At 43.3% G+C, this 27,376-nt stretch overlaps 1 protein-coding gene across 5 annotated transcripts in view; it reads left to right on the forward strand.

Annotated features, from left to right (window-relative positions):
• Positions 1-27,376, forward strand: part of NCKAP1 (NCK associated protein 1) — a 1,877,983-nt gene that overhangs the window by 709,098 nt on the left and 1,141,509 nt on the right. For all 5 annotated transcript variants that reach the window (XM_069615779.1, XM_069615776.1, XM_069615777.1 and 2 more), the window contains one exon: positions 26,720-26,801. In XM_069615779.1, coding sequence (XP_069471880.1) covers positions 26,720-26,801 — 82 coding nt within the window. The remainder of the gene's footprint in view (positions 1-26,719; positions 26,802-27,376) is intronic.

A 27,376-nucleotide genomic window follows, 5' to 3' on the forward strand; every position in this document is an offset into this window, starting at 1 on the left:
GGATTATTAACTGTATCCAGCTGTGTTACTCACTCTCTGAAAAGACTCTGCCTTTTACGCCAAGGGCCCACTCTACTAGAGGCATTGGGGCCACTCTGGCTTTCATTGCAAATGTACTCCTTGACACCATTTGCAAAGCAGCTACTTGGAGCTCTATTCACACTTTTACTCAGCATTACTGCATTGACACCCATTCCAAGGCAGATACACAAGTGGGACAAGCGGTTCTAAGACACTTATTTGCTCATGACCCTTCTCACATCCCACCTCCTTCTTCTGGTACTGCTCGCTAATCTATGCACAGCATGTGATCTAAGCAGATTCCACAAGCCTCAGAAGGGATACATTACTCACCGTAATCGTATTTCTGATGCTTGTATCTGCTTAGATTCACATGCGACCCACCCTTCCTCCCCTCAGAGAGAAGGCGCATGATTGCTTGTAGTCTTACCTTTCTGTCTATCTGCTTGGATTATCTGTTCTAGCGCTACTCCTCATGCTACCTCATGTCAGAAAAAATACAATCTGAGGATCCTAGACGCGTGAGGGATCTTGGGTACAGTGGACGTCACACTAGGGATAGTATTACTGGCACGCCCTGTGTCGACGCCCATTTTCGAGTTTCGAAAAACAAACTGTAATACTCCGCAGCTTCCACTAGATGTCGGCCTATGCACAGCATGTGATCTAAGCAGATACAAGCATCAGAAATACGATTACAGTGAGTAATGTATCATATATATATATATATATATATATATATATATATATATATATATATATATATATATATATATATATATATATATATATATATATATATATATATATAATATGAAATGAATGCTTTTCAAGGGAAAGGCAGCGAGTGGAATGCACTCCAGAGAGCAGCTGCAACAGGAGAACAATGTCCTTGCGGCAAGTAAGTGGAAAAAACACCTCGGTATTTCATGGCAGCACGTTTTCTTTATTAATATAAATGCATCAGGAAAGGGAACCAAAAAAGAACGACGCGTTTCACGGTACACAGACCGCTTGATCACGTAGGTTTACAAACAACACAGATGATGGACTGCAATTTATCCCCAAACAACTCTCTGATTACACATAGAGAGTGTCTACCTGCTGAAAGCCACTCATTCAACATGTTTTGCAAGGCAGCCATCTTGGAACGATTGGATGGTATATTTTACTCATAAGAGAATACAGACATCTTCCTCTAACATTTACGACATGGATTACATTCGTAATTTAAAAGTGCATGCCGAAAGGGCAAAAAATAATGCCACTTAAAATAAAGCAATTACACAAAGAAACCATTTGTTTTTCAAATTCGACAATATTAACATGATTTAAAACGTTCCTTTGTGTGTCCATAATACGTTGACATTGGATAAAAGGAGGAAGTAGTCAAATGTAGCTCCTGGCTGCCTAGTAACAATCAGGGGCAGCAGTAGCCTTTATAGAGTGCAAATCGGCTCATATGCTTTTGACCTGCTCAAGCATGGATGTGTTTTGCTATATGTATACCTGATTGTTAAATACTGTGATCGCATATAAAATACAGCAGGCTCGGATGATACTTAGACGAAATGCATGTGGGCGATAATACCTATTTGTTGGGATTTGTGCAAAGATGCAAAAAATAAAGAATTTGGGTTTATGTGCAAATAGCATTTCAGCAGCAAAAATATGTACGTATCAGCAATTGAATAAAGTGCATAGTGCTCTCCATCCATGTATGTACCTCACCTATACATATAGGGCTCTGTAGTTAGTAATTTAATGTGTGGATTTTAGTATCCTATTCATATAAAGTAAAGAAAATCTCTATTAATTTATATTTCTCGCAGACTCAGAGGTAAACACATGGGCTACTGATTTGTTTTTTATAGGAAAACTAATGCAGAAAAAGTTTACCTTTTATAAAGTGCAAAGTGCGTGCAAATATTGCTTGATTATAAAGTGCTAAGTGCATAAAACATCCAAATTCATAGAAGGACCTATAAGTCCTATTAAAAAAAAATATTTTGACCCGTATACATGCATCGTAATGTTTAAAAGAAGGGAATTATTCCAAATGCAGTGTAAAAAAACTTTTTGGTGTTCAGTCCATATAGAATTATCACCGATTTAACGCCGCAAAGCAGGTAAAATCCAGTCCAAAAATCTCTGTGTTGTAAGAGCCAATTAAAATAAGTATCAAAACCTATACAGTTACATTTTAAAAACAATGGTTTAAAAACAACACCAAAACTGTGAGAACAAAACCCCAGACCAATATTATATAAATATACATATAATAACACCATTATCATCAAAGATTTAAGAAGTATGAAAATGATAAATATGTAATAGTCAGAGACACATTGTGCATTTCATTGCTCAGGGCATGGCACGTATTATTTGTGTACCCTAGTCTTAACTTGAAAAGAAAATAACAAGCCTATGGGACATATGCGACCTGATCAGAGCAAATGTGAGACAATATCTACTTGAACTTCATGTACCCAGGAAGGTATATAGTTCCTCATCAAGGTTGTGACCCCTGGGTTTTTTTGTCTCTAGGTCTAAAATACATCTGGTTTCCAACTGTCGTAATGTTAATTCACGGTTGCCTCCTCTAAGTGGTTTGGTGATGGTATGTATACCAAAGAAGGTAAAACCCTCTAATTTGCCTCCATGTTGATTCTTAAAATGAAGGGCCATAGGGTAAGTCGGATCAGCATTCTTGATTGCCCTAATGTGCTGTAGCACCCTTAATTTAAGTTGTCCTTTGGTGCTACCGACATACCACTTGCTGCATGGGCAGTTTAACACATATACCACATATTCAGTTTCACAAGTAATTCTAGACACAATCTTAACGTTCTTTCCTAAAATGGGATGTAAATAACAACTGATGTTAACAGCATAGGTACATGCTTTACATTTAGAACATTTTTGGAAGCCCGGTCTCTTGATGTTCATCCAACTGGCTCCTGATTGGTTAACTAGAGGACTCATGAAACTGGGTACAAGAGTATCTTTAAATGAAGGCGATCTACGGAATGTGATGTTGACTTTAGGTGCCAGTAGCTCGCCAAGATGTTCATCTAGTTTTAAGACATGCCAATGTTTTTGTATTACTTGGCGAATATTTTGGGCCCTGTTACCAAAAGTCAGAATCAAACGTGTGTCTGCATTATCCGTGATCTTCGTTTGTACAGCATTGGAAACCGGTAGTAGGGAACGATCCATGTCCCTAGCTTTTAAAAATGCTCTTTCCAGTACTTTGATTGGATAGCCTCGATTTTTAAATCTCTGAGCCATCAGGGCGCATTCGCTGTCAAAGATGTTAATATTAGAACAGCTTCTTCGTATGCGTATAAATTCCCCATACGGAATGCTCCATTTTAAGGCTGTGGGATGGCTGCTCTTTGCATGTAATGGAATGTTTGAGCTGGTTGGCTTTCTATATAGGCTGCTGGTAAGTTCGCCATTGGCCACTGAACCTGCGATGTTCAAGAACACTATATCCGTCTTGCTATGACTTTCTGTGAATTGAAGGTTGAGCTCGTTAATATTTAATATCCTCACAAAGTCTAGCCATTCTTGATCGCTGCCATCCCAGATCACAAACAGATCATCAATGTAACGTAGCCACAGTATTATTTTGTCTGTATGTAGGATGTTGCTCGGATGCCAGACAACAAACTTTTCCCACCAGCCCATTGTTAGATTCGCATACGAGGGAGCAAACGTGGTGCCCATGGCAGTGCCTTGAAGCTGGATAAAGAACTCCTTATCAAACAGAAACCAGTTGTTGGTTAGGCAGAATCTAATCATCATGATGCCATGTTGCATATAGTTCATGGATCTGGTGTGCAAAAAATACTCGCATGCTTTGAGACCATCAGAGTGTCGAATTGATGTATAGAGAGAGACCACATCTAGTGTTGTCAGCAAGTAAGACGTTTCCCATGGGATGCCTTCTATTCTACTCAAAAAATCTTTTGTATTCCTTAAATAGGAGGGCAGAGTAGTAACGAAAGTGATCAATGTTTCATCCACAAACAGCGATAGGTTTTCCAACAATGCCTCACATAGTGTAACAATTGGTTTGCCTGGGTGTCTGGTCAAGCTCTTGTGAACTTTAGGCAGAAAATAAATTGTTGGAATGGTGGGAAATTTGGGTTGTAAAAATGTACAAATGTCTTCGTCTAACAGGTCTCTCTCCTTCCAAGTCTGTAAAAGATTGGACAGTAACACACTCATGGTTTGGGAAGGATCAACTTGTAATTTCGCATAACAATTTTTATCCGTTAATTGCCTATGGGCCTCCTTGATATAGTCATTCCGATTCATCATGACTATATTAGTCCCATTATCTGATGGTTTAATTATGTACTCCGTCATTGCACCAAGTTGTTTCAATGTGCGTTGTTGTACTGGGGTTAAATTTGTTCCGTTTCTTCCGGATCTTTTTAAGATCATTGATTACCAGGTCCTGGAAAGCCTCAACATGGCCTCCCGGATTGAACATGGGGTTACATTTATATTTCATTTTTAATGCTGTTTTGCCTGGCCAACTGGTATCTGCATTTGTTAGTTCAAGATCTTGGTCTGTATTGTTCACATAGTCTGCATTTTCAAATTCCAAATCTTCAAGGATACGTAGAGTAAGAGTGACCTGAATGGAGATATCTGTACGTCCTAGATGACAGGCTTTGGGTTTAGGTTTGGGCGGAAACATGGCGAAGAATTATTTTTAATCTAATTTTCCGCATTAATTTAGCAAAGTCTATGCAGGTTTCTGCATAGTTGTAGACAGATGTGGGACAGAAGTTTAATCCCAATTTTAAAACCTGGTTTTCAGCCGGGGTCAGCTCATGAGTGGAGAGGTTGATTATAGACATGTCTGGTAGTTCAATAGTGGATGGGTTAATTTCTTTGTTCCAGAGCGTCTTAAGCGCTCCGGTTTGTCCACATTTATTGAAGATCCAGCGTCTTCCCCTCATTGTCTTTTTCTTCCTCTTTGACTCGAAGCCTTGCCTCGTCCTCTTGTTTTTTTGCCACTGTTTAGTCTGCCTTCCATCCCCAACAGCCTCATCTCTTCTAAAAAATTAAGTTTTCTCGAAGGTTGTTCACTTTCGCTTTCAGTTGGGTCGATGCCTGAGGACAATGGTTCTATGGAACTGGTGTTCGTAGGAACTGAGGCTTGCGTAGGGAGTTTTTTTCTTAGTGTATCGAAGCGCTTAGCAAAGGTCAATACTCTCCCTTGTTTGTAATCGTTCTTATCGCGAATGAATTTCCTCTGCTTGCGTAGTTTGATGTCTTCCTCGAACATTTTGTATCCCTTTTCCATATTAATACGTAGATTTTTTCCGTCTTCACTTTCCTCTAGATTCTGCAATTGTTCTGTAACTTCCTGTATTTTATCCAGTATTTTATGTCTATCCGTTCTGGCATATTTGATCAAAATGTTGAGGAAGTTAACCGAGCAAGCATTACTAGACTCTCCCCATTCTTGTAGCATGGCAGGATCTTGTTCTTCGAATGAGGGTGTGGTGAGGATACGTAAACCTCTGGGAATGCGTCCTACATCGATATAGTTTTGCAGAGAGAATTCTTCCCACCATTTACTAATCTCTCTTTTTTGTAGCATCTCCAGCTCTCTTAGAAGTTTCACCTCATTACTGGACTGTGTCTCTGACGTCTGCTCCTTAGGTGTATCTTTATTGGGTGTGGGTTGCTTCTCACAAAAAAGTGATGCAGCTTGTGTTTTTTGAATGTTATATATAATGGGGGTTACGGGGAGTTTCCCCCCGCAGATATGTAACAATTGACCTTCACAATTCGGTCAATTGTGCAAAGGTCAATTGTGATTCGAACAATTGCAGTTCGAACAATTCGTATACATCCTTTCAAACTATAGCTTCTTAAAGATGGCAAAAGTCTCTTTCAAACAACCACTTATTACGGGTGGCAAAAGTGTTTCTTTCAAACAACCACTTCTTTGGTTCATTATACCTGATTCAGGAAGTTTCTGTACAAACAGTATGTCCCACACCATTCTGACCTTTCTAGTTTCTTGGCACAGAGTTCACAAACCAAATGGGTCTTATTCACAATGAGATGTTCCATCTAGGGTTCTCTTATAAGCCTCTTTGATATTTTAGTGGACCATCTGATGTATATATCCATCTGAAATCCTCCTGTGAGATCTTTAGGTCTCTGTCTATATAATTCTGCCGGTTGTTTTGATTTTAACATTAAAAAAAAGGTGTTTGTTAGAAAATATGGAGAGAGAAAAGTGACGTGCGGAAAGTTACCTCATTGCCGTCCCCCTGAGTCATCTACAGGCCCCCAGCCTCAGGGAAAGCATTCCCAATTTGGACAGAGTTCAAACCTGGTTCGAAGCTGGCTTGAAGAGGGTGGGTCAGCTCTGGAAGAATGGGTCCTTCATTACAGTTTCGTAACTGAGAGATATCCTCGGGTTTGGCCCCCTGCCGGTTTTTCAGTTCTTACAGATTAAGGGAGTTTTGACACAGAATGAATAAAAGAACTTACCCCCTTTGAGACGCTCTTGAACTCAAGAACAGAAATGAAAGGTTTAATATCCGCCATGTATAGAGAGCAGATTGAAGCGGGGAAGGGCTCTGCGATACCCCTGAAGAATAGATGTGAGAGAGATCTCGGGGAAGAAGTGGATCTGATCATGTGCGGAAGAATGTGTAGGGCCGCTCCTCAGGTTTTTATATCTAGCCAATACAAACTTCACACGATCAAACTGCTACACAGGGGCAATATGACCCCCACAGGCTCTCCAGAATGTTTCAGTCGCTAAGTCCACTCTGTTGGCGTAAATGTGGTATTACCGATTATTGGCACATGTGGTGGGACTGCCTCAGGATTAAGGTCTACTGGGACGAAGTCCTAGGGTGGATCAGAGATCTTGATGGAATTCAAAGGTCTGCAGATCCCTTTTTGATTCTCTTTGGGGTTGAACAAGGTGATGACGAAAGAAATCGAATCTAGGGCCTGGCGGCTCACCTTTTGTTAGCAGCCCGTGCCACCAGTTATTAAATGGAAGTCTGAAAGCACATCAAGTAAGGGTGAGTGGATTAACGTAGCATTGAATATGTGTGTTATGGAGAAAATAACCTCAACTCTGCATGAAAAATCTGTACAATGTGACGTACTTTGGGGAGACTTTGTAAGTATATGCCAGGAACTAACTGCTAGAGCATGGAACGAAAATGGAGGATTGCACCTGCCCCCCTGAGAAGAATATTCTGATCTGTTACGTCAGAAAAAACACATAACATGGACCTGGAGACCTCACGTAAGAGACAACCTATCTTAGTGAGATTATCATAGATGTTACAATGTACACCAATAGTCATTTTATCAACGTATATTCAAAAGTCATCTTTTCATGTTCCAGGGAGGATGGAGGGAGAAACATATTTTGAATAAAGGGTACATTTTACCTCTCTTTGGGGGAGCAAGAATGCTTTCATTGTATGTAATTCATTCTGTATGATCTTGTACATTGCTTTGTAATGCCTTTCTCTGTCTATGAAAAAAAGAAAAAAGTGTTTGTTCCATTTCACAGCTTCCCTTTCCTGTTTTGTTAGTCTATGGTTCACTTGTTTTGCCATGTGTTCTGCAAAAGTAAATAAGTAAATTTCTTCTTATGACTTCAGTGGACTTCCTGGTATACTCCCCTGCAAGGAGTCCTTTATTAGGTTTATCAGATTCCCCGGTATACTCTCCTGACAGCTATCATCCCACAATGTCAACGTACTTATTTACCTTCAACTTGCCTGATGTTTGGACTGCCAGCACTTCTTTTCATCTGGTTCTTACAGATCACCTGGTATACTCTCCTGCCAGTTTCTGCCCACAATGTCCCCTCTGTCTATTTTAAATGGATTACCTGGTGTGCTCCACTGCCGGGTATCCTTTTCTGGGGCTTGCAGATCCCCTGTTATGCTTCTCTGCTAGGTATCTCCCCCCACGCCCCAAATGCTCATTGCCCGATGTGCTTCTTTCACCATGGCTTCTTTTAATGTTCTCACTGTCTTTCAGTTATTGCATAGTTCTATTCCTTCACAGTCTATACTTCCTTGGATTGAGGTACTACTGGTTCCAACTTTCCCCATATTGATATCTCATATATAGAGAAGTGTTCAAGTGCTGTCTTTTAACTCCTTCACTTGTATTCATTGGCTTGTGTCAATACTTGCTCCAACCTTCCCCATATTGCCATCTCATACATAAGAATTTGGGCAAATTCTGTCTTTGTATTCTACTTGGTCGGTATTCAAAAATAAGTTCTTAATTGCTATCATGTCTGTTGGTATGCCCCAGGGTCCCCAACATCTCTGGGCAGACTCACCAGTGTCTGGTAACATTCCTGACCCGTGGCATGTTGCTGCGGGGAAGCTTTCACTCTGGGACAGTGTTTTCTGCTCTGTAGTCCTCCCAGCTCTGCGTTCACCCGGCGGTAAGCCTGCTGCTTCTGGACACGACTGCTCTTGGTAGCTTTGCTGTTGCTGCTGGTTCCACAGCGGTTCTCCCACGGTGCCTGCAGTGTCTCCTGTGGCCTCGCGCCACCCTGGTGGGTACTGTATGCAAGCAGCAGTCTGAAAGCACCTGCCTTCTCCAGCACGGTCAGTTCCCGTGCTGTTGACTTCTCCATTGCATTTGCTTCCTCCTCCATCTGTTCTGCTTCTCTCCTTTCCTCCTATGCGGACACCATTTTTAAATCTACTGCAAACTTGCGCCTCATTACAACAAGTGGCCTGCATGTTCACCTTAGTGTTTCCCTTGATCCATATTAACTCCTTCCTCCTCTTCCTAGTACTTGAGGCGTTATGAGAGTTGGAGTCCATAGAAATTAAAGGACTTCTAAGGGGATTTTGTTTAGGATTTTTGGTTAGCACAAAAACATCAGACAGGAGATGTGTGTGTGTGTGTGTGTGTTATGCATATTTAATGTGTGAATGGTATTCTGCCTAGAATGTTTAGCAGGAAGGGGTTTTCGGGTTTAACAGGAGGGATTTGTATAATGGCAACAGGCCATCAAGAATTTAGGAATCATGGGGTCTTCTTCATTGGGAAGGGAAGAATACTGTGTTTCTCCTGATGGGGTCACTGCATTCCCCCAACAGCCACCTCCTTCCATGTGATAGTCCCTCATTGGTCACTCGTCCTTTCATAGAGATAAGATCTAAAGTTGGACCAGTAATTCGTAGGTTGAGCGGAAGCCACTGCAAGCTCTCTAAGTGTCCTCTTGCTCATTACACCAAGCAAGAGCTCTCAGCCAGTAAGTCATCTGCACTTGGAGATTGTTGCTTCCACCAGTTCGTAGCAATCCAGCATTTGGCCATCAACAAAGCGATGCCCAGAAACGTACGATCTTTCTTAGTGAAGTATCTGGTGAGGCCCAGTAAATACATTTCTGGACTTATTTGAATGGCAGTCCCAAGTATTTCCCCCTGTACCATCTCTACTTTCCACCAATAAGTGGCTACACCAGCACATTCCCATGACATATGTAGAAAATCAGCCTCCTAGAATTTACATACACCCTGAGAAGTAGGGTCACATGTTTTGAATTTTTTTGGTGGTGACATACGCTTGGTTCATGAACTGTAGGAGCTTTTGTTTGTAGTTCAGAGAAATCTTTCTGACTTGCCTACTTATGTGTCCCCAGTCCTCGCCTATTACATCGTGCCTGATTGCACTTTTCCATCTTAATCTGGCTGCCTGTGTCTTGTCAATATGCCACCCCTGGACCTTGCAATGTAAGGTTGAAATCTTGTGCTGGGGGTGAGTATCGCTTGTGATATACTGTTGTATTGTAGATTGCTGGGGCGTATGCAGGAACATTTCAAGTAACACTTTCATATCTCGTTTAACCCTGTGGTAGATCATTAGCTGCCCAAGGATAACACCACCCATTACCCCATACTCCCTGTAGCCCCTGTTTTTTTTCCGCGCCCGTTTGAGCACAGTATTATAAATACTCCAGGCCAGGAACTGACTCACGGACACCACCCCACCATCCCAGACCAGCTGCTCTGGTGGGGCGCTAAGCAACCTGCAAATAAAAAGGGTTGGTACAGGAGATGGTCCACAATGCTGAGTTCCTTGATGTCAATAGGGCACAGTACACCAGAGAGGGAGTTTAGTTACCCGTGTGGGTTTTTATATAAAACATTAACTGTTTTAAGCCAGCAAAACATCCTCTTTTGTCATACCAGCCCCAAACGACAATTCATTTTTCTCCTTCACTGTTTAATAAAGCATTCATCAGAGTAATAGCTACTCATTGCACAAACCCATTGATAAATAAACTTAAGGCACGTTCCTATACAGTCTGCCTACGGGCCCCATACTTTCATCCTCAACCACCCGCTTCCTCACAACCCATTGCCTGCTTAACACCCTCTCAAACCCCTTAGAAGCTGCCGTCTGCTCTAACCAAACATTTCCCTTTTTCCGGTCATCATAGTCACATAACATGTCACTCAACACACAGTACCTTTTAGTCCTTTGTCATAGGGTCAGTCCTGGGTCCTGTCTGTCCCGTTCTGCCACGGGTGGTGCCACGGGCATCTTGTCTGTGGCTATGGCAGCCCTGTTCCTTGTTCAGGCTTTGGGAGCTCCAATCCTCATGGTATGGGTGGTGTGCCCAGAGTGCTTTGAGAGCTTTGTACTTACAACAGGCTTTGGGAGCCCTTGGTTCCTTCAGTGGTGATGCTGTGGTTGCAGGGATTTAGAAGTCTGTCCATGGCAGTGATGTCATTTAGTTGGGGCTCTGCCACCCCTAAATGTCTTGTTGGGGCTTACCTGCACATGCTGCCTGCTGACGGCGCAGTAGTTAAATTTCCTTTTTTCCTCTGTGGCAGTGTTGTAATTTTAATGGGGCTCTGCCAGCCCTAACTGTTAGCTTGGGCATATGAGCTTTTGATCTCCTGCTAGACACCTCTGTGGTGGTGTGTAACCGGGAAGAGTCTTTGTTGGACTCCACCCAGCACCCGCCTACTTGGGTGGGGTCTTATCCCAAGCGGTGCCTATCGCATTGAGCCCCAGCCGCTTCAGGCGTTGCGGCCGGGACTCCAGGTTAGTGCTGCTCTTCTGCACTCCTTGTCTGACCCCGGGGAGAGTGGACGCCATGCAGACCCCCCCACCTTGCCCCCCAGCATTGCTGGCATTCTTGCTTGTGCCGCTGGGGTATTTTCTTCAGCCTGATGACAGCCTGATTGCACCATAAGACTACGTGTTAGCCAATTTGAACATTTGAACCCTATTCCTTGTTGATACATTTGGATTCACAATCCTTCTACTCTCAAACCTTTACTTAACCTGTCTGTGCACCCCTATACCCCATGTTCTTGTTTTCTCCTGATTGGCCATATCTGAGGGGTAGCACGCACCGATTTACTCTTCTACTCTACAGGACCTTAATATGTCCTTTTCTCGAATCGATCAGACCACAGACAACAGAGCTGAAACTCTTGCTTTTAGTGAAGAGGAAGCCCTCAAGATACTAGGTCTGATTAGGTCCGCAGGTGCGGAGATCACAACAACCGACAAACCAGAAGCTTTGATACGACAATTGGAATGGAAAATACGAAGGGAGATCAACCTAAAACTCCACGCATCCACCTTGGCACAGTATTACACTGCCAAAAGAATACCTAGGGGTTTACGTGTCAGTTTAGAGCCAACACTCTGCAAGGAGAACCCAGCTTTCGTCAAACGTTGGCATCAAATTCTAAACAAGTGTTCACTTGATCTAATACTCTTGACAATTGAAGAACTAGCACATTCCTTAACTAATCTCAATGAGGATATTGAAGGCCTGAAAACCTCTCTGAGCAAGGGATATACGGCGGACCAACTGAAACAAATTCTGGAAGAAACTAATCAGAAATTGGCTAATTTCAAACAAGATCTTGAAAATAAGAAAATTAGGAAATTCAGACGTGACACTCAGGATTATAAGCTTGATATTGTGTACAGTTGGCAAGCATACTACGGGCACTTCCCCAATAAATCAAACTTTAATAACCCACGGAGACCAGGCCAACAATCGGCAGAGAACACCTCATCTGACGCCTCAAGTGCTGAACTTGAAGTACTGCCAGGACAGAGCAGCGAGACCGTTCCTGGGCCCACTGCAGAAGAACCAGCCGCTAATCCCACGCCTTTTTTATAAAAAGCCAATCAGAAGAAGACAGAAGAAAAAACCCACAACGGAAAAAAACGACGAAGAAACATTGATTGTCAATATTTCAGCATACCAGCTATCTAAAATGGAACTCCAAGTCCTAAAGAAAGGGTTATCTTTTGTTCCAAATAACAACAGCATTCTGCTCCGCGAAAAAATAGACTTTTTCAAACTATTGAGAAAGCTAAGACTTAAAGTCTTCTTTGATTCTCAAGATGATGATACAAGCACTACGGAACCACATAGATTTATTGAACTGAAACCCAAGAGTCACTTTAATCCCCCAGTTCAGAATCACATTCTCTCTACCTTTGAGAAAACGGTTTTGCAAGATTTGAAGAAAATTCAGTTAAAAAATAATACACAAAGCAACTTCTCTGTGAGAGAACGTCAGACACTCAAAAATCTCCTTGATAATCAAACTGATAATCAAACTATCATTTTCAAGCCAGCTGATAAGGGAGGAGCGTTAGTTCTTATGAATAAACAGGACTACATCGATGAAATTAAACGTCAACTTGGTGACCAAGACGCATATATGGAAATACTCCTAAATCCAACCGAAGCAGTAAGATCACTCATCAAGGTGGTACTTGATGAGGCGGAAGCCAATGATGTCATCTCAGAAAAGACACGGCAATTCCTTGAAAACAAACATCCCATTATGCCAGTGATCTATATACTTCCTAAGATACACAAGAGACTGACAAATCCACCTGGACGTCCCATTATAGCGGCCACTGCAAGTCTCCTTGAACCATTGGCCCAATACTTGGACAACATTTTGAAACCTCTCATACAGGAATCTAAGATTTATGTCAAGGACACAATGCACTTTCTACACAAACTTAAAAATGTGCAATTTGTCAAAGGAAGAGATGTGATGTTCACGATGGACGTGACATCTCTCTACACCAACATCACACACAAAGCCGGCCTTAAAGCAACCGAATTGCTCCTACTTCAATCAGAGCAATGTCAAGGAGACAGACTATTTGTATTAACCTTACTGAAATTAGTACTTACGAACAATTTCTTCAAATTTCAAGATCGTTTCTTCCTTCAGATATCTGGAACCAGCATGGGGGCAGCAATGGCACCATGCTACGCCAACATCTACATGTACTACCTCGAACATGAAAATATTCTCAGTTCACCAAGATGGATGAGGCATCTGCCATTGTATTTAAGATACATAGACGATATTTTTGGAATCTGGACCGGCCCGGAAGAAGAATTGCAAAGTTTCTACGGAATGATGAACTCGATTCATCCCTGCATTAAATTTACCACTGAGACAAGTGACACTACCATCCACTTTTTGGATGTGGAGATTTATGCGAGTAACAACACTCTTGAAACAAGAATCTATACCAAGAAGACTGATAGGAATAGCCTGTTGCTAGCCACAAGCTTTCATCCTAAGAGAACTGTTGATAGCGTCCCGTTTAGTCAATTTTTGCGTTACAGAAGAATAATCTTGTAGACTACCGAGTATGAACGACAATCACGACTTTTAGAAATGAAATTTACATCGAGAGGGTACGACCAATTGAAGATCACAGAAGTCGCAGACAAAGTCAAGAGTACTGGGAGAGAAACATTACTAACTCCTAAACCTCCCAAGCCGGGCGAAGCACTGGTTTACGTGACTACCTATTCCATGCAGAGCATGAAGATTAAAAGGGTTATCAAAAAGAACTGGAGCATGTTTAGAATGGATCCTCAATTGCAGCAACTGTTTCATGAACCTCCAACTTTTGCCTACAGAAATAGTAGGTCATTACGTAAGAGCCTGGTCAAAGCTGAAATTCCATCGTCTAGCCCACAGAAAGTGTTTAAAGGTACCATCCGATGTCACAATTGCCAACATTGCGGCAATATCATTAAAGGCAACAGCATTTCACACCCCCATTCTGGCAAACCCATTTTTCTCAAACACTCATGCACATGTGATGCCCAAAATGTTATTTATGCATTAAAATGCCCATGTGGGTTATACTACGTAGGCATGACCACAAGGAAAGTTAAAATTAGATGGTCTGAGCATAAATCAAATATCCGCACCAAGAGTCCCAAGTCACCAATATCACTACATTTTTCTGAAGCACGGCACACCATTGCACAATTGAAATGTGTTATATTGGAGCAAATCACAGCAGGAAGCAGGGGAGGCAATATACAGCGTAAACTGTTACAACGTGAAATTTTGTGGATTGACTTGCTGGACTCTTTAAGCCCACGTGGCATGAATACCGAATTCGACCTCATGTGCTTTGTGTAACTGCATATTTGGAAAATTGTTAATCACTATGCTCTGCTTGCAAAAATATGTCACTGTAATAGTGCTACTTACATTCTTTTTTATGTCTGTGGTTATACTGCAAATCCAACAGCTTGTACCATCTACACATGGGCTTCATGTATGACGTACTGTTTTACTGATTCTATTACTCCATGACGACTACTATTGCCCCCTCTTGAGCTTGGCCCAGCTCTTTTTATCTCCCGATGACTGAAGTTCCTCCAGGTCTGTGTCCATCCTTTCATTTATTCTTTCAGTTTCTTGTTCAGTTGCCCTGTCTGCCAGTGTCCCCTCTGCTGTATCCTCTATTTCTTCCCCGCCTCTCGATATTGTACTTGTTTTGTTCCCTTCAAGCATGCCACGCATGGTCTAAATATCTTATTCCACTGTTATTGAGCATTGGTTTTCTCCCGAGTTGTTTGGTCTCCTGCTACCCCCGCCCTTACCCAGACTTATGAGCTGCCTTATACACCTTTTGCTTAGCGGCCTTAGAGTTCTTTTTTCATTTTCTGCCCACCTTTGCGCCGTGGGGGCACCCCGTGGTTCTCCTGAGCTACGGTCTCTGCCCCCACGCGCGCGTTATATTTACTCATTTTCCATGCACTTACCTCTAAGACACCCCTTTATAGTATCGCTCTACCTTGCTCATAGCATTGCTGCCCGGCCCACATTTCCTCGTGACCTCCTGGCCGCATATCTTTTAAGTTGTTATTGATATCCCTATGGCAACACCACACTCAGCTACCCACGCCAAGATGGACGTCCCCATGGTGCACTTGCGCGCATGCGCGAGGTTACCATAACTACGCTTTTGTTGCCTGCTAACGGTCACTCTGCTCGCACGTCTGCAGCGAGAGGACCTGTTGTCTCCTGCACTCGCAGGTAAGCTACTGTCTCCCTCTCGAGGGACCTACACCCTGAACCACCCGGTTCACGTTTCTTACTCTAATGAGACTTTTCGAATCGTGCTAGTATGCTTGTTTGTTATGCACGCATTCCAAGTGGATATACAGTTACATCGCAATCTTTCCACGTTTGTGTTTTACCCGATAGTTACATCGCAATCTTTCCACGTTTGTGTTTTACCCGATGGCTATGTGGTCGGCATATATGGGCTCTCCTCTGTTACTGGTTTTACCTCCCCTAGTTTGGTGTTATTTTTTTCCGCCTGTTCACTTAATCCTGCTTTCTTCTAAATACGGACTTTTAGCCTTTTTGCTTTCCTTAATGTTTGGTCCTTTGATCTTACCCCCTAGATACCTTAGCAACCTGTGGCTTCTTGCTACCCATTGTGCCTGTTTGGACTCCTTTTCTGTGTCCCGACTCTTTCATCAGCAAGGTTAGTGACTTTGACTCTTTGTACTTAACTATTGGACTTTACACTTATCATAGAGTTTTACTGAAAAATCTTTTTTCTCTACTACCCCACAGAGACTGTGCTATGATCTAATGGTTATGCTTATGAAAAATGAAGTCTATCCCCTGAAGATGGTTCTTTGAACCGAAACGCGTCGGCCTTATTTTGTTACATCTTAATATGAGATTTCATTTGTAAATTTTAATGGTTGAACCTATGCATTTCGAGCACTGTGAACTGTAACTGTTATACAGATTTGCATTTGTGTTACTCTATTAGAGCTGTTGTCCATCAACGCCTTTTTTTGTTCTTACTTATGTTATACTGAACATCCGTGGGTGCCCTAATAATAGAGAACACTGTCTGTTCTAGTTTTGTTTCACTCATGTACGACTTGTTGGATTATGAAGATTAAAATCCAAAAGTTAGCTCTTATGTTTGGGCTCTGAGTGTTCCATTTACTTTGCTACTTGTAGTTACAATTCATTGTTATTAACGCTGCAAAATTGTGTAATTACATTTACCTTTGTAAACCAAAGTAAGCTAGGCGGTGTTTGTACACCGTAGAATTTACGCCTTTTTGGGCGCCAAATATTTAAATTAATTTTGATTTAAAATAGAGGGATGGTATGTCCCTTTTGAGTGCATCTAGGCTTGCTGTGTAGCAATACTCAGCTTTGGATATGTTCGTTTTTTTCTGTCCCAAGTGGCCTTGTGACGACAGCCTGATTGCACCATAAGACTACGTGTTAGCCAATTTGAACCCTATTCCTTGTTGATACATTTGGATTCACAACCCTTCTACTCTCAAACCTTTACTTAACCTGTCTGTGCACCCCTATGCCCCTTGTTCTTGTATTTTCTTCACCGCCCGCTCCTCCTGGCCAAGGGGCAGGCGGGCTATCCCCGGCATGGCCATGCTCTTCACCTGGGCTGCACTGCACATGCGGGACGGGATTTCCTCTTCTGGCCCGCCCGGGTTGGCCGCTGGGTGGGCCACTGCCTCATAGGCCTCACTCGCGTCTCGGACCTCGCCGCATACATGACCCAGGCCGCGGGCATTTTGCTTCACCCAGGCCGTACCACACACGCGGCCTGGGTCTTATTTTCATGCCGGGCTGCAGCTGGCAGACGCAGCCCGGCTCATCAATTGTTGCCCTGTGGGGCCGAGGCTGCGACCACTCTCCCCCCCCCAATCTCCCTGAGGCCCCAATTCTTTTCCCTTCTTTTCTGTCCTTTCTACTTTATATCTCTACATCCTTCTTTCAACCCACTTTTTTCAACTATCACTTGTCAACGGTTGCTCTCGTTCTCCCAGGTAAGTCCAGTCCATGTCTGTTGGTTGGCAGGGGAGACCTGCCATTGTCCTTCAGCCTCAAGGTTCCATGTGTCCCCCATGGTGGGGAACATGGTACAGTCAGGTAAGCCAGTCTATGTAAAACACATACACATTTAATACAAGCTTTAAACAAACTCCTAATGTGTCTTGTCTTTATTTATTTATATACTTCCATAACCCCCTATCTTTTAGGGCCCCTTCGGGCTGGGGGTTACATCCCCAGAAGTGATAAATTTGCCTGTGCTAAACCAATCCTCAATTTTAATGAAGCCCATTGCTGCAAGCTCTCTACGTATCCCAGGATCAAACGTGCTATCCAAACCTCCTATTTTGTTAAAGATGTCTGTTGATGTGGGGCAAGGTAGGTTTGTGTTTCATATGAAGGCAACGTATGGACGCAATAGATATTTTAGTTGTGTTAATATTGTTATGCATAGTACAGCGGCTTCCCCACAACTCCCTGGTAAGTCTATTTGGGGACAAAATAGCTCTTTCTAGAGCAACATGCAGGGAAAACAAAGCAATGACATACCCAATGATTGACATGAGTGTGAGTCGTCCATGCTACTCTTGCTTGCTTGCCAGACGAGTTGAGGTTAACCCGAATGGAGCACACCTTATCAAAATACACCCTGGGTGGTTTGACAGGAAAATTGAGAAATATGTATGAACATTTAGGCAGAAACACCATGTTCATTATTGATATACATGCCACCATGCACAGTGGGAGCCTGTCCCATTTGTTTAGCTTTGGTTCCATAGCCTCACTGGCTGCAAGGTAAACTAACGTGGGTCTATGGAAACCTGGGGGGGACCCAGATATTGCACTCTGTCTGGACACCAACGGAATCCCCAATTAGTCAGAAACTGGACTGTACCAGATGTAAGCAGGAGCTGTTCCGACTTAACCCATTTTATCCTAAGTCCAGAAAATTCCCTGTACAGTACCACAGCCCACACAATCGAGTCTAAATTGACTGCTGAATGTGACACATAAATCAAAAGGTCTGCACATAGTGAGACCAGCGTATTCTTGGTATAGAAGCTAAGACCCCTATGGATATTTTCCGCACGCAGTACCCATGCCAGAGGTTCTATGGCTAGAGCAAAATGGGGCGGCAAAAGAGGGCAACACTGCCGCATTCCTCTGTGGAGTTCAAATGGCGGTGAAGCCTTTTGGTTTATCAGTTTTGCCATGGGTTTGTTGTGTAGTAATTTTATCATTTCTATATAGCATGTAGGCACATATATACCTATTCACATTAGCACCTCAAAGAGAAAAGGCCAACTCAAGGAATCAAATGCCTTCTCGGCATCTAGTACCATCGCCCCTGCCTGTGTTCCTGGATCCATCAGGGAGAGCATCAGGGGGAACTTACAGAGAATGAACTGGGTATATTTCCCCGGTATAAAAACAGATTTCACTGGAAGTACCAACTTGCACATCAGGGGGGATAACCTATTTGCCAGTAACCTGGCAAGTATCTTATCTATTTTAAGTAGGCATAAGGGCTAATATGATGTACATAGTTGGTTGCCCTTTCCAGGTTTTGTGAGAAGAGTAATGACCGCCTCCCTCGCAGTGGGGGTTAATATTGGGTTGTCCAGTGCTTCTTGGTACAACTCTACAAGAAGAGTGGCAATGGACAGACATAACTCCTTGTAATATTCTATTGAGATGCTATCGGACCCCAGGGTATTACCATTAGGTGGGTCCTGGATTGCTCTAGAGACCTCCAACTTTTGGGGCGCCTTCAGTAAACCTCAGTGATGATCAACTATCCATGCTAACTCGATTTTATCCGGTCAGCATGGCTGCTGATTCCCCATATTGATTTGAGTAGTAACATGAAATTGCACTCATAATATCCTCGTAGAGTCCTATGTACCAACCCACTCTCCATAATATTGTCTCCGGGCCAGTATTCTACCAGGCCTAATGCCCTCACCATATTTTCTACTTGGTGTCCCAGAATCCTAATTTCTCCATTAGCCGCCTCACTGTATTCATCAAGTTTGATCTCAGGTAGTGTGTTTTTGGTACGGTCCCTGATATGTGGTCTCTATGTACGCTTGAGTAGAATGTGTACTCCCTCTGTGTTTTATGAGCCTCTCTCCATACGTCTAACAAAGTGTATTTATCATTTAAGCCTATCAGTGCTTTAAGCCTACCAGTGCCCTTGCAGCACTGCCCAGAGGTCAAATTATATCAGAGAATATATCAAGCTGAAGGTCTGTCACAGTGTTCAAGTCACCTCCCATTATTACAGCATAATCAAGGAGCCCTTGCAACTTGCTAGAGATGTTGTTAAAGAAAGTGGAGTCCTCTACATTGGGTGCATATAGGTTGACTATAACACTATACGATGAACACTGATGACACATCGCGCTAGAATTACATATCTCCATCTGGGTCTTGCCTTGTGCAGTTGGAAACCTGTGGAGTTCTGGACAATAGTTCCAACACCTCAGGAATAGGTGGTGTAGGAAGAGGACCCATGTGCATGCATTCCGGGCCGCCAAAATGTGTTGTACCCAGCTTGTGTGAGCTTGCTCTCTTGTAGCATTAGTATGTTGCACTGTTGTATTTTTAAACACACTATAATTTTGTGCTGCTTAGTGATGTTATCATTTAGACCTCGAACATTCCACGACAGAAGTGTAATGTTAGCCCTTCCTGTTGCCTCATAGAGCGGCATAGCCAAAACCGATATATTGTGCATGCCCCATACGGAGCAGTTTGTCAGTGTGCAAGACGACGCAAAGGTGGTCCGTTTCCTCCCGCTCCCAGAAACGAATTTGATGGAACTAATTTCCCCAAATGAAACAACTCCCTCCTCCCACCACCCTCATTGGACTATCCCTAACCTCCAGTGTACTTTCCAATACCTAACACCATTGACATCATAAGCAAAAAAACAATACTACTCTAATAAACAATAACTTGCAGGTCTCGCTTTAGTGTGGGCGCTCAACACTGCAGCCCCCCTGGGGAGCCACTAAACAAGGGTGTCTTTGCATTGCTAAAGCAACATTGTATGCAAAAAGCTATAGGTGCATGCGATGGCTGCCTTTATCCTACCGCATATCCGACATACAGTAAGGTGGGAGTAACTGGGGACTCGGAGCGAGTCTATGAAATTGGAGGAGTATTCAAGTAATAGCAAGAAGTGTGATTTGCCCCCATGGAGGATTTTCAGCTTTGCTGGACCAACATTTGGTTTTTGACATTCTTATGTGGCCGACGTTTGACATCTAAGAATGCTCTTCTCGCAGCTTGCGCTACCACACTGTAGTCCAGGTAGATTGAGACAGGTGCCTTCTCAAAGGATAGCTCAGCTTTTTTGCAGGTGGCCTTTAAAATCAGGTCCCTGTAGTTAAGCACTCTGGCGATGACAGTACGAGGGGGACAGCCTGGGGCAGGACGCAGGCCAGGAGTGCGGTGCATTCTCAATTAGGAAATGTTAAGAGAAAACCGGATGACACAACATCACACGCAGCTGTTTCTCGAGAAACACCTTCAACGGTCCCTATGTGCGCATTGTTCTGCTGTGATCTGGACTCCAGGTCATCGTCCTTTTGTGGACAATCTTCATTTCCTTCTCAAGGCATCCCATTTTGCCTTCCAGGATAGTCGGCGCGTCTGCCGTGTATCCCATGTGCATACCTGCCTCTTTAATATGCCCACATAGCTGTTCTATATTATGTTGCAAGCTTTGCAGCCTGCTAGTCGAAATGACCATTTTTTGGTCCATATTTATTTTATTTATTTATCGTGCATTTGAAAGGCGCTTATACATCAAGTAAATTGTGTTTCAAAGCACCCACAGGGCAACAAGCAGGGAACATGGGAAAGAAAAGTAAATATAACAATGAAAGATAGACTTAGACCTTCTAGGCCTTGTGAGCATTCAGACCGTGTAATTGCAGAGAGAGAGAGAGAAGGGATGAGCAAGTGGGGGCTAAGTGCTGGTGTACCAAAGAGGGGAAGTGCAAGGGTGAAAGCAGCTGTAAAGTGATTTGGTGAGAGTGGTCAGCTGCCAATAAATACGTAAGTGCAGGCCTGTGGTGGGATAGGCCAGTGGGTGCTAAGGCAAGTGCTGGGAGCAGGCGGAGGCTGAAGGTGATTGGGTGTGTGAGGCCAGGACGACAGATAAGGTGCCTGGTCACCAATCTCAGAAACGGTGTGTTTTAGCAGAGGAGGGAGGAAGAGAAGAGGTGGTGAAAAGGAAGGTCTTGAGGAGCTTCCGGAATTTGAAGATATCCAGCTCAAGACGAAGAGGCAGGGGGAGGCAGTTGCATAGGAGGGAGCCAGCCGAGGAACGATATCAGCCACCAGATCGGCCATAGAGTGCCTCTAGCATGATGGCACACAACTCATCAGGTTGTTGCTCTCTTGTGGTCCCCTCCACACTTCTGGCTGTAGATGGCATCGGGGAATCTTTACTGCGGTGTCTCCCTGGTGAAGGTCTCCAAACAGTTTTTTGAGCTGGAGCATGGCATGATGTGGTTTGTGCACAGGAGGTTCATCCACACACACTCCGAGGGGCACGGTGCGAACCACTAGGCCAGAGTACAAGACGTCAGAGGAGTGGTCGCTAAAATCTCCTAGTTGACGATGTAGGGGGTCCCAACCAAAGCAAAGGGCTGTCAAACAGGTCAGAGGCAGCAACTCTGCTTAGTGAGGGGGACATTAGAGGATCCTGTCTTGATTTAGAGAGAGAGCTGCTGTGCGAATGAAACTGAGCTTCCGAAAGGCTCATGCACCCTCTGGCTCCTCACAATGCACTCCCAGTGTCAGGATACCACAGGGGCAACAGTGCTATCAAGGATGCTGCAATCACCCAGGGGTCGGATGAGGAGCACTCTGTGGCCTGCAGCCCCTCAAAAAACTCCTCTGGCTGCACAGTCCACCCAGCCGCATGCTCTCACCGAGCCCGCAGCAGAGATCACACAGGCTCTGCGACTGCACCACCACTAATCTGACCAGGCACAGCAGAGAGCTGACTGCACCACAGTCTTGCGCATGCCGGAAGTGGTACAGCAACAGGAGAGTGGACGCGTCACAGTAGGCCCTCCACGGCAGCTCGAGCTAGACAGCAGGGGTTTGTCCCAAAATCTTCCAGAAGATGCTCCCTCCAGCAAACATTTGAAGGGTGAGTTGCCGTCTCCAAATGGCCGTTGCTGGCTGTAAATGAACGAGTAGTTAATTTATAAAATATGAAATGGATTTTCTTTATTTCGTTATTAGTCATTCTCTCATACTTAAACAAACAAGCAAAGGCAAATGAGATTGGGAATATCGAATATCTAAAAGTGCTGTAAGAGAATACCCTAAAGGGAATGGGGTTTGGGGCGGAATTGGGGCAGGAAAACATTCAGTTTTAGTCTGTGTCCACCTGTAAACAAATAAGTGAATACAAATAAAACAACATTTATCACTGGTATTTTCACATCAGATAGTTCTGCTTGAGTTTGTATTTGAACACATTTATTGTGCCTAGAGGCCTGAGTTCTGCTCTCCATTATCTCCCCTGATGTACTTGAATGTTCACTTCAGTTCAATTTTTTGTTCTCCCACTTTTTCCTAAATGCCGACATCTAGTTTCCTTGGTGTGGCTTTGTAAAAGCATTGATCTCTCATTATATAATTCTCTGTAACACACTTTATTACTACTTTTATGCTTTTTTTATGGTTACTGTGTCTTTTGAGTTAAGCCCCCCTGTAGTTGATCAACTGTGTTGTCATTGCTGGAAACTCCTTTTTTTCATTTCACTGCAAACACGGTAGCCCACATTTTTTATTTTGAATCGTTCTTTGATTTTGGAGTATGTAACCATTAATTCGACAAATAACCACATTGACTATTTTCTAGTGCCCTTTTTTTTATTTCGAATGGAGGACTATAGCAAAAAAACTGTGACCAATACTTTTACTTTAATTCATGTAGCTATAAGAAAATAATTTGTACTTATTTGATAAAAACATTTCCAACATTGAAATAATTTCAATTATTTTTTAGATTCACTCTTTTTGCTTACAACCACTGTGACAAATCCAGGGAGTTTGTCCCCTCTCCCCAAGAGGGAACCACCTCCTTTGGGACAAGGGTTGAGTTGAGCCTGCTAAGCTTAACACCTCATAGGGGACAGGGCAAGCACAATACCAGCCGGGGTGAGCCCCTCCGTCTTCCTTAGAGTATAGGCAATCCCGAGAGAGGAATATGTATTATTCTCCTGTGTCTCAAGAATCCCATATTTTTGTTGGCTACATGGGGATTTTTCAAGGCTTATAGCTAAGGGTGGTGTGGTTACTGGCCCTCTTCACGAACTGTAGGCGCAGCGACTCTGAGAATGAGCCATAATCCCTTCCCTGTGCTAAAGTGTAGGAGAAGAGCTCATCCACGTTGCTGGAAGATGATGAGAGGGCGCAGAGCCACACAGAAGAGCCTTCCTGGGAGGTGTGGCTTGGTGTAAGGAGACTGCACTAGACGACATGCTTGGAATCACAGAAGAGCCAGGGTAAGCCTACTGACGAGCTGCAGCAGGGAAGAGGCATAGCTGGCACAGGCGGCTCAGTAATATGAGCAGGAATCGCTGGACCGAGAGGAGTTGTGGAGCCACTCAAGAGAACCCGCTAGATGCTAGTGGATACAGCACACCTGCTCCAACAAAGACAAAAGACGGCTGAATGAAACCCCGCTGCTCCGCGACTGGAGGCGCACCATCTGAAGGCAGAAGATACGCGGTTGCTCGGTGTAGTCAAGAGATGGGCAGTACAGTTGAGGTATACCCCAGGATAGTCAAGAAGTGGTCCTCCCTGGTTGGCGCCAGCCGGAAAACAGGACATTCGGAACGCCGCACAACCTTGCCCTTCCTTAAAACAGGGCCATTATTAGGTACACGGGATGGAATAATGTAACATCTGAATATCAAACGGAGAGAACATTCCAAAAGGATAAAAGATTGTGGAGTTGGTTATTATTTGGTGAATAGAGCCATGAAGACATACAAAGCCCTGTCTTGATAAGGACATAACGGTCGAAACACGTGTTGACATAAGGGGGATTGAAAACTCAACATTAAAAAAAAAATGCCTTCTCGATCCTCTCCTCTGCTGATTTCCTGTCTGATACTGCACTGGTCACCTGGCTACCCTCTGATTTCAGGCCCACGTCCCTACCCACCCAGTTGCACGCCCACACTGCCTCCCGGCAACCCTTGCACTTGGGCCTGTTTCTGTAACCCTACAGTCTCGCTACCTGCACTTTTAGACACCTGCTGTCTGCACTTATCCTTACACCTGCCACCTGCTGGCCGCATTTTTTGTTGTTGTTTTTATCTCGTGTACAGCACTGCCACCTCACCTGGCACCTTTCCCCTGCACTTGCACAATCTCAATGTCACGTGTGCCTAGTAAGATCGTTGTCTCTGTCCTCCCTCTGTTCCCCCTTCCTTGCCTCAACGCGCCTTGAAACACTTGTGTATAGGCGCATTACAAATGCCATATATCAAATCATCTTAGTTATTGAAGTCAATCTAAACCACTAACTTAAGGGGCTGGTGCCAACCAGGGAGAACTACTTCTGGATTGTTTTGAAACCAATAAGGTATGGGGATACCTTAGTCCACCCGTGATGCGACAGCCCAAAGACTGGGAGATTACGGAACCAATGAGCGCAGAGTGATGTTAGGAACCCTGGTACCTAAAACCCCAAGACTGGGTGAGAGGCAAACCCCGAAATGGGGTCAGAGAGAGTGAAACAAGACTGAGGCAAGGTGAAAACGAGTCAACCCTGAGACAGGTGAAAGCCAAATTACCCCAAGGAGGGGTGAGCAGCAAACAAGCCCCCTTGCCAGGGCAACAGAAACGCTGCCCTAAGGTGGGCCAGAGAGAAAAACCAACGTATGGAGTGGTGACCACCCGCACCGTGCGGGTGGAGATAACATTGTGGGAATCTCTCAAGTACAAACCCCCGAAATCATCCGGGAACCAGATTTACCAAGACCAAGGGTATCGGATGCCTGGGACTGATACAAAGTATTCGACTGCTAAAAGCCAGGAAAGAAAAAGGGGCGAAAGGACACTGACCTAAAGAGGACTCTATCCAGAACGGGGGAGGTGAAAGAGACAATTGTGTTGACTGAAAGACAAGAACCCATCTTTGATGAAAAGACTGAACAAAGGGTCAGAGGCCAGCCACCAATCAATCTTTGTTGCAAGAAGCCATTGCTTTCTTTTCTCTATTCATGGTTGGGACCAGTTCTTAATGACGGACAGATCTTATGTTATTAGACATCCTGACGAGCACTCTTTTGACTTGTTTCTTTCTTTGGGATAGGGCCTGCATGGTTAGGGAGAGAGAGAGAGTATTTTTGAATAAACAGGCCAGGCATACAAAATGCCATCTTGTCTGTCTCCTGGTTCTGACTTACCACACTGCCTAACTCTCCCTATATTGTAATTCATACTCTAGTTTGACATGACAAACACACAATGTTTGTGACTTTTGAAAATATAGTTTAAGCAATCTCTCTCCCTAAGGAAACAGTGTCCAATTAAACTGTCTTGTTATAAGTTTTTGTTGTGCAAGCCTGTTTGAAAATCTGTATACTTGGTCTACCAGAGTTAAAGCATCTTCAGGTGTTTTCTTTGGAAATGTTGTGTGCTATAAATGGAACATCTAGTTATACCTTTTTCTATGGTTTCTATTACTATGGCTGATGGTCTGTTTTGCAGCAAAGTCCAACACAATCTTCAAGTTTGAAGGCAAGAGCTGCAAGCTAAACTATATGTTGCTTTTATTGGAGAACGTCTGAAGGTTATACTTGATATTTATAGCCGTAGTCCTGAATCTCAGAAATGTGGAGAACAACCTTGCATGACACTGTCCTACTTTTTTAGTTCAAGAGTCTTGTCCCAATGTTTTTAATTGCCACAGGGGATATGCACATGCACCACACTGGGATTCCTTCCAATTTCTCTTACCTTGATGCATCTGTTTGGGAAGGGACTTGAAGGACTGTAATCTAAATATTGTTTTTTCTGTAGAGATGTACTATTTAGCTACTCAAAATATGACAAACATTGATATCTTTCGTTTCTGGCATCGTTAAACTAGATTCTTTTCCACTATGCTTTCAGTGGACTAGGCCATTAATTAGGTTGTTACTTCATCATCATTTAATTTAGTTGGTTGCGTATAGGATAGCATCACAAAAAGGGAATATGGGGGGCTGAAGGTTATAACAACTTGTTAAGTGAAGCCTAACTGGTTTATGAAGGATTCATTCATTCAGTAGAGAGGCGCAAAGAAGTTTCACTATCATAATGGTTCATCAATGACTTTTGCTAACATATTTGATCTTGCATTGACAGCTCAGTTGAAATGTGTTGCACAAAATTCAGTCACAAATGTTATTTCTCATGCTTGTTGTTTGCTTATTAGTCAAGTAATTAAATCATTCATGGTTGCATCTATTTTTCAGAATCTTTCTGTTTGCCCCGAAGATGAGTCGATCATTATGTCCTCTTTTGTAAACACAATGACCTCCTTAAGTGTAAAGCAGGGTAAGAGAAATGTGTTATCTTTAAAATTTGAGCTTTGTATGATATTGTTTCAAGGAGTATACCAGCCATAATCAGTTTAAACCTGTTAATGTGGAAAAACACTCTACTCCTTAACATTTCGCATGTGGCTTTTTTAAAATGTTTAAATTATCTCCAGTAATTTGTATTTGAATTTTATTCATATTTATAGAGTACTTTTGCAAAGGCGCTTTACATAGCAATCAAAAACGGTACAAATGAACGAATGAAAAGAATACAAATCAAGAAGAACAACATAAGAGGAGATGGTGGTTCTTAAAATGAGAGCAAAAATTGTACAGTGAAGGGGAAGCGTGGTTATCGGGAGGGAGGGCATGCCACAATTTAGGGGCCAGTTGGGAAAAAGAATGAAATTGCAAGTGGGCGCACAGGAGTTTGGGAGAATAAAAAAGATGGAGATGGTGAGAATGGAGAGTTCGAGCCTGAATATAGGGAGGGACAACCGACGAAAGATGGGGAGGAGCTAGACCAGGGTAACATTTTAAAGACAATATAGAGTAAGTGAAACTGAAGACAAAGGTCAAAAGGAAGAAGAA

Source organism: Ambystoma mexicanum, chromosome 9 (genome assembly GCF_040938575.1).
Source record: "Ambystoma mexicanum isolate Mex_15411 chromosome 9, UKY_AmexF1_1, whole genome shotgun sequence".
In the NCBI taxonomy this organism is placed as follows: domain Eukaryota; kingdom Metazoa; phylum Chordata; class Amphibia; order Caudata; family Ambystomatidae; genus Ambystoma; species Ambystoma mexicanum.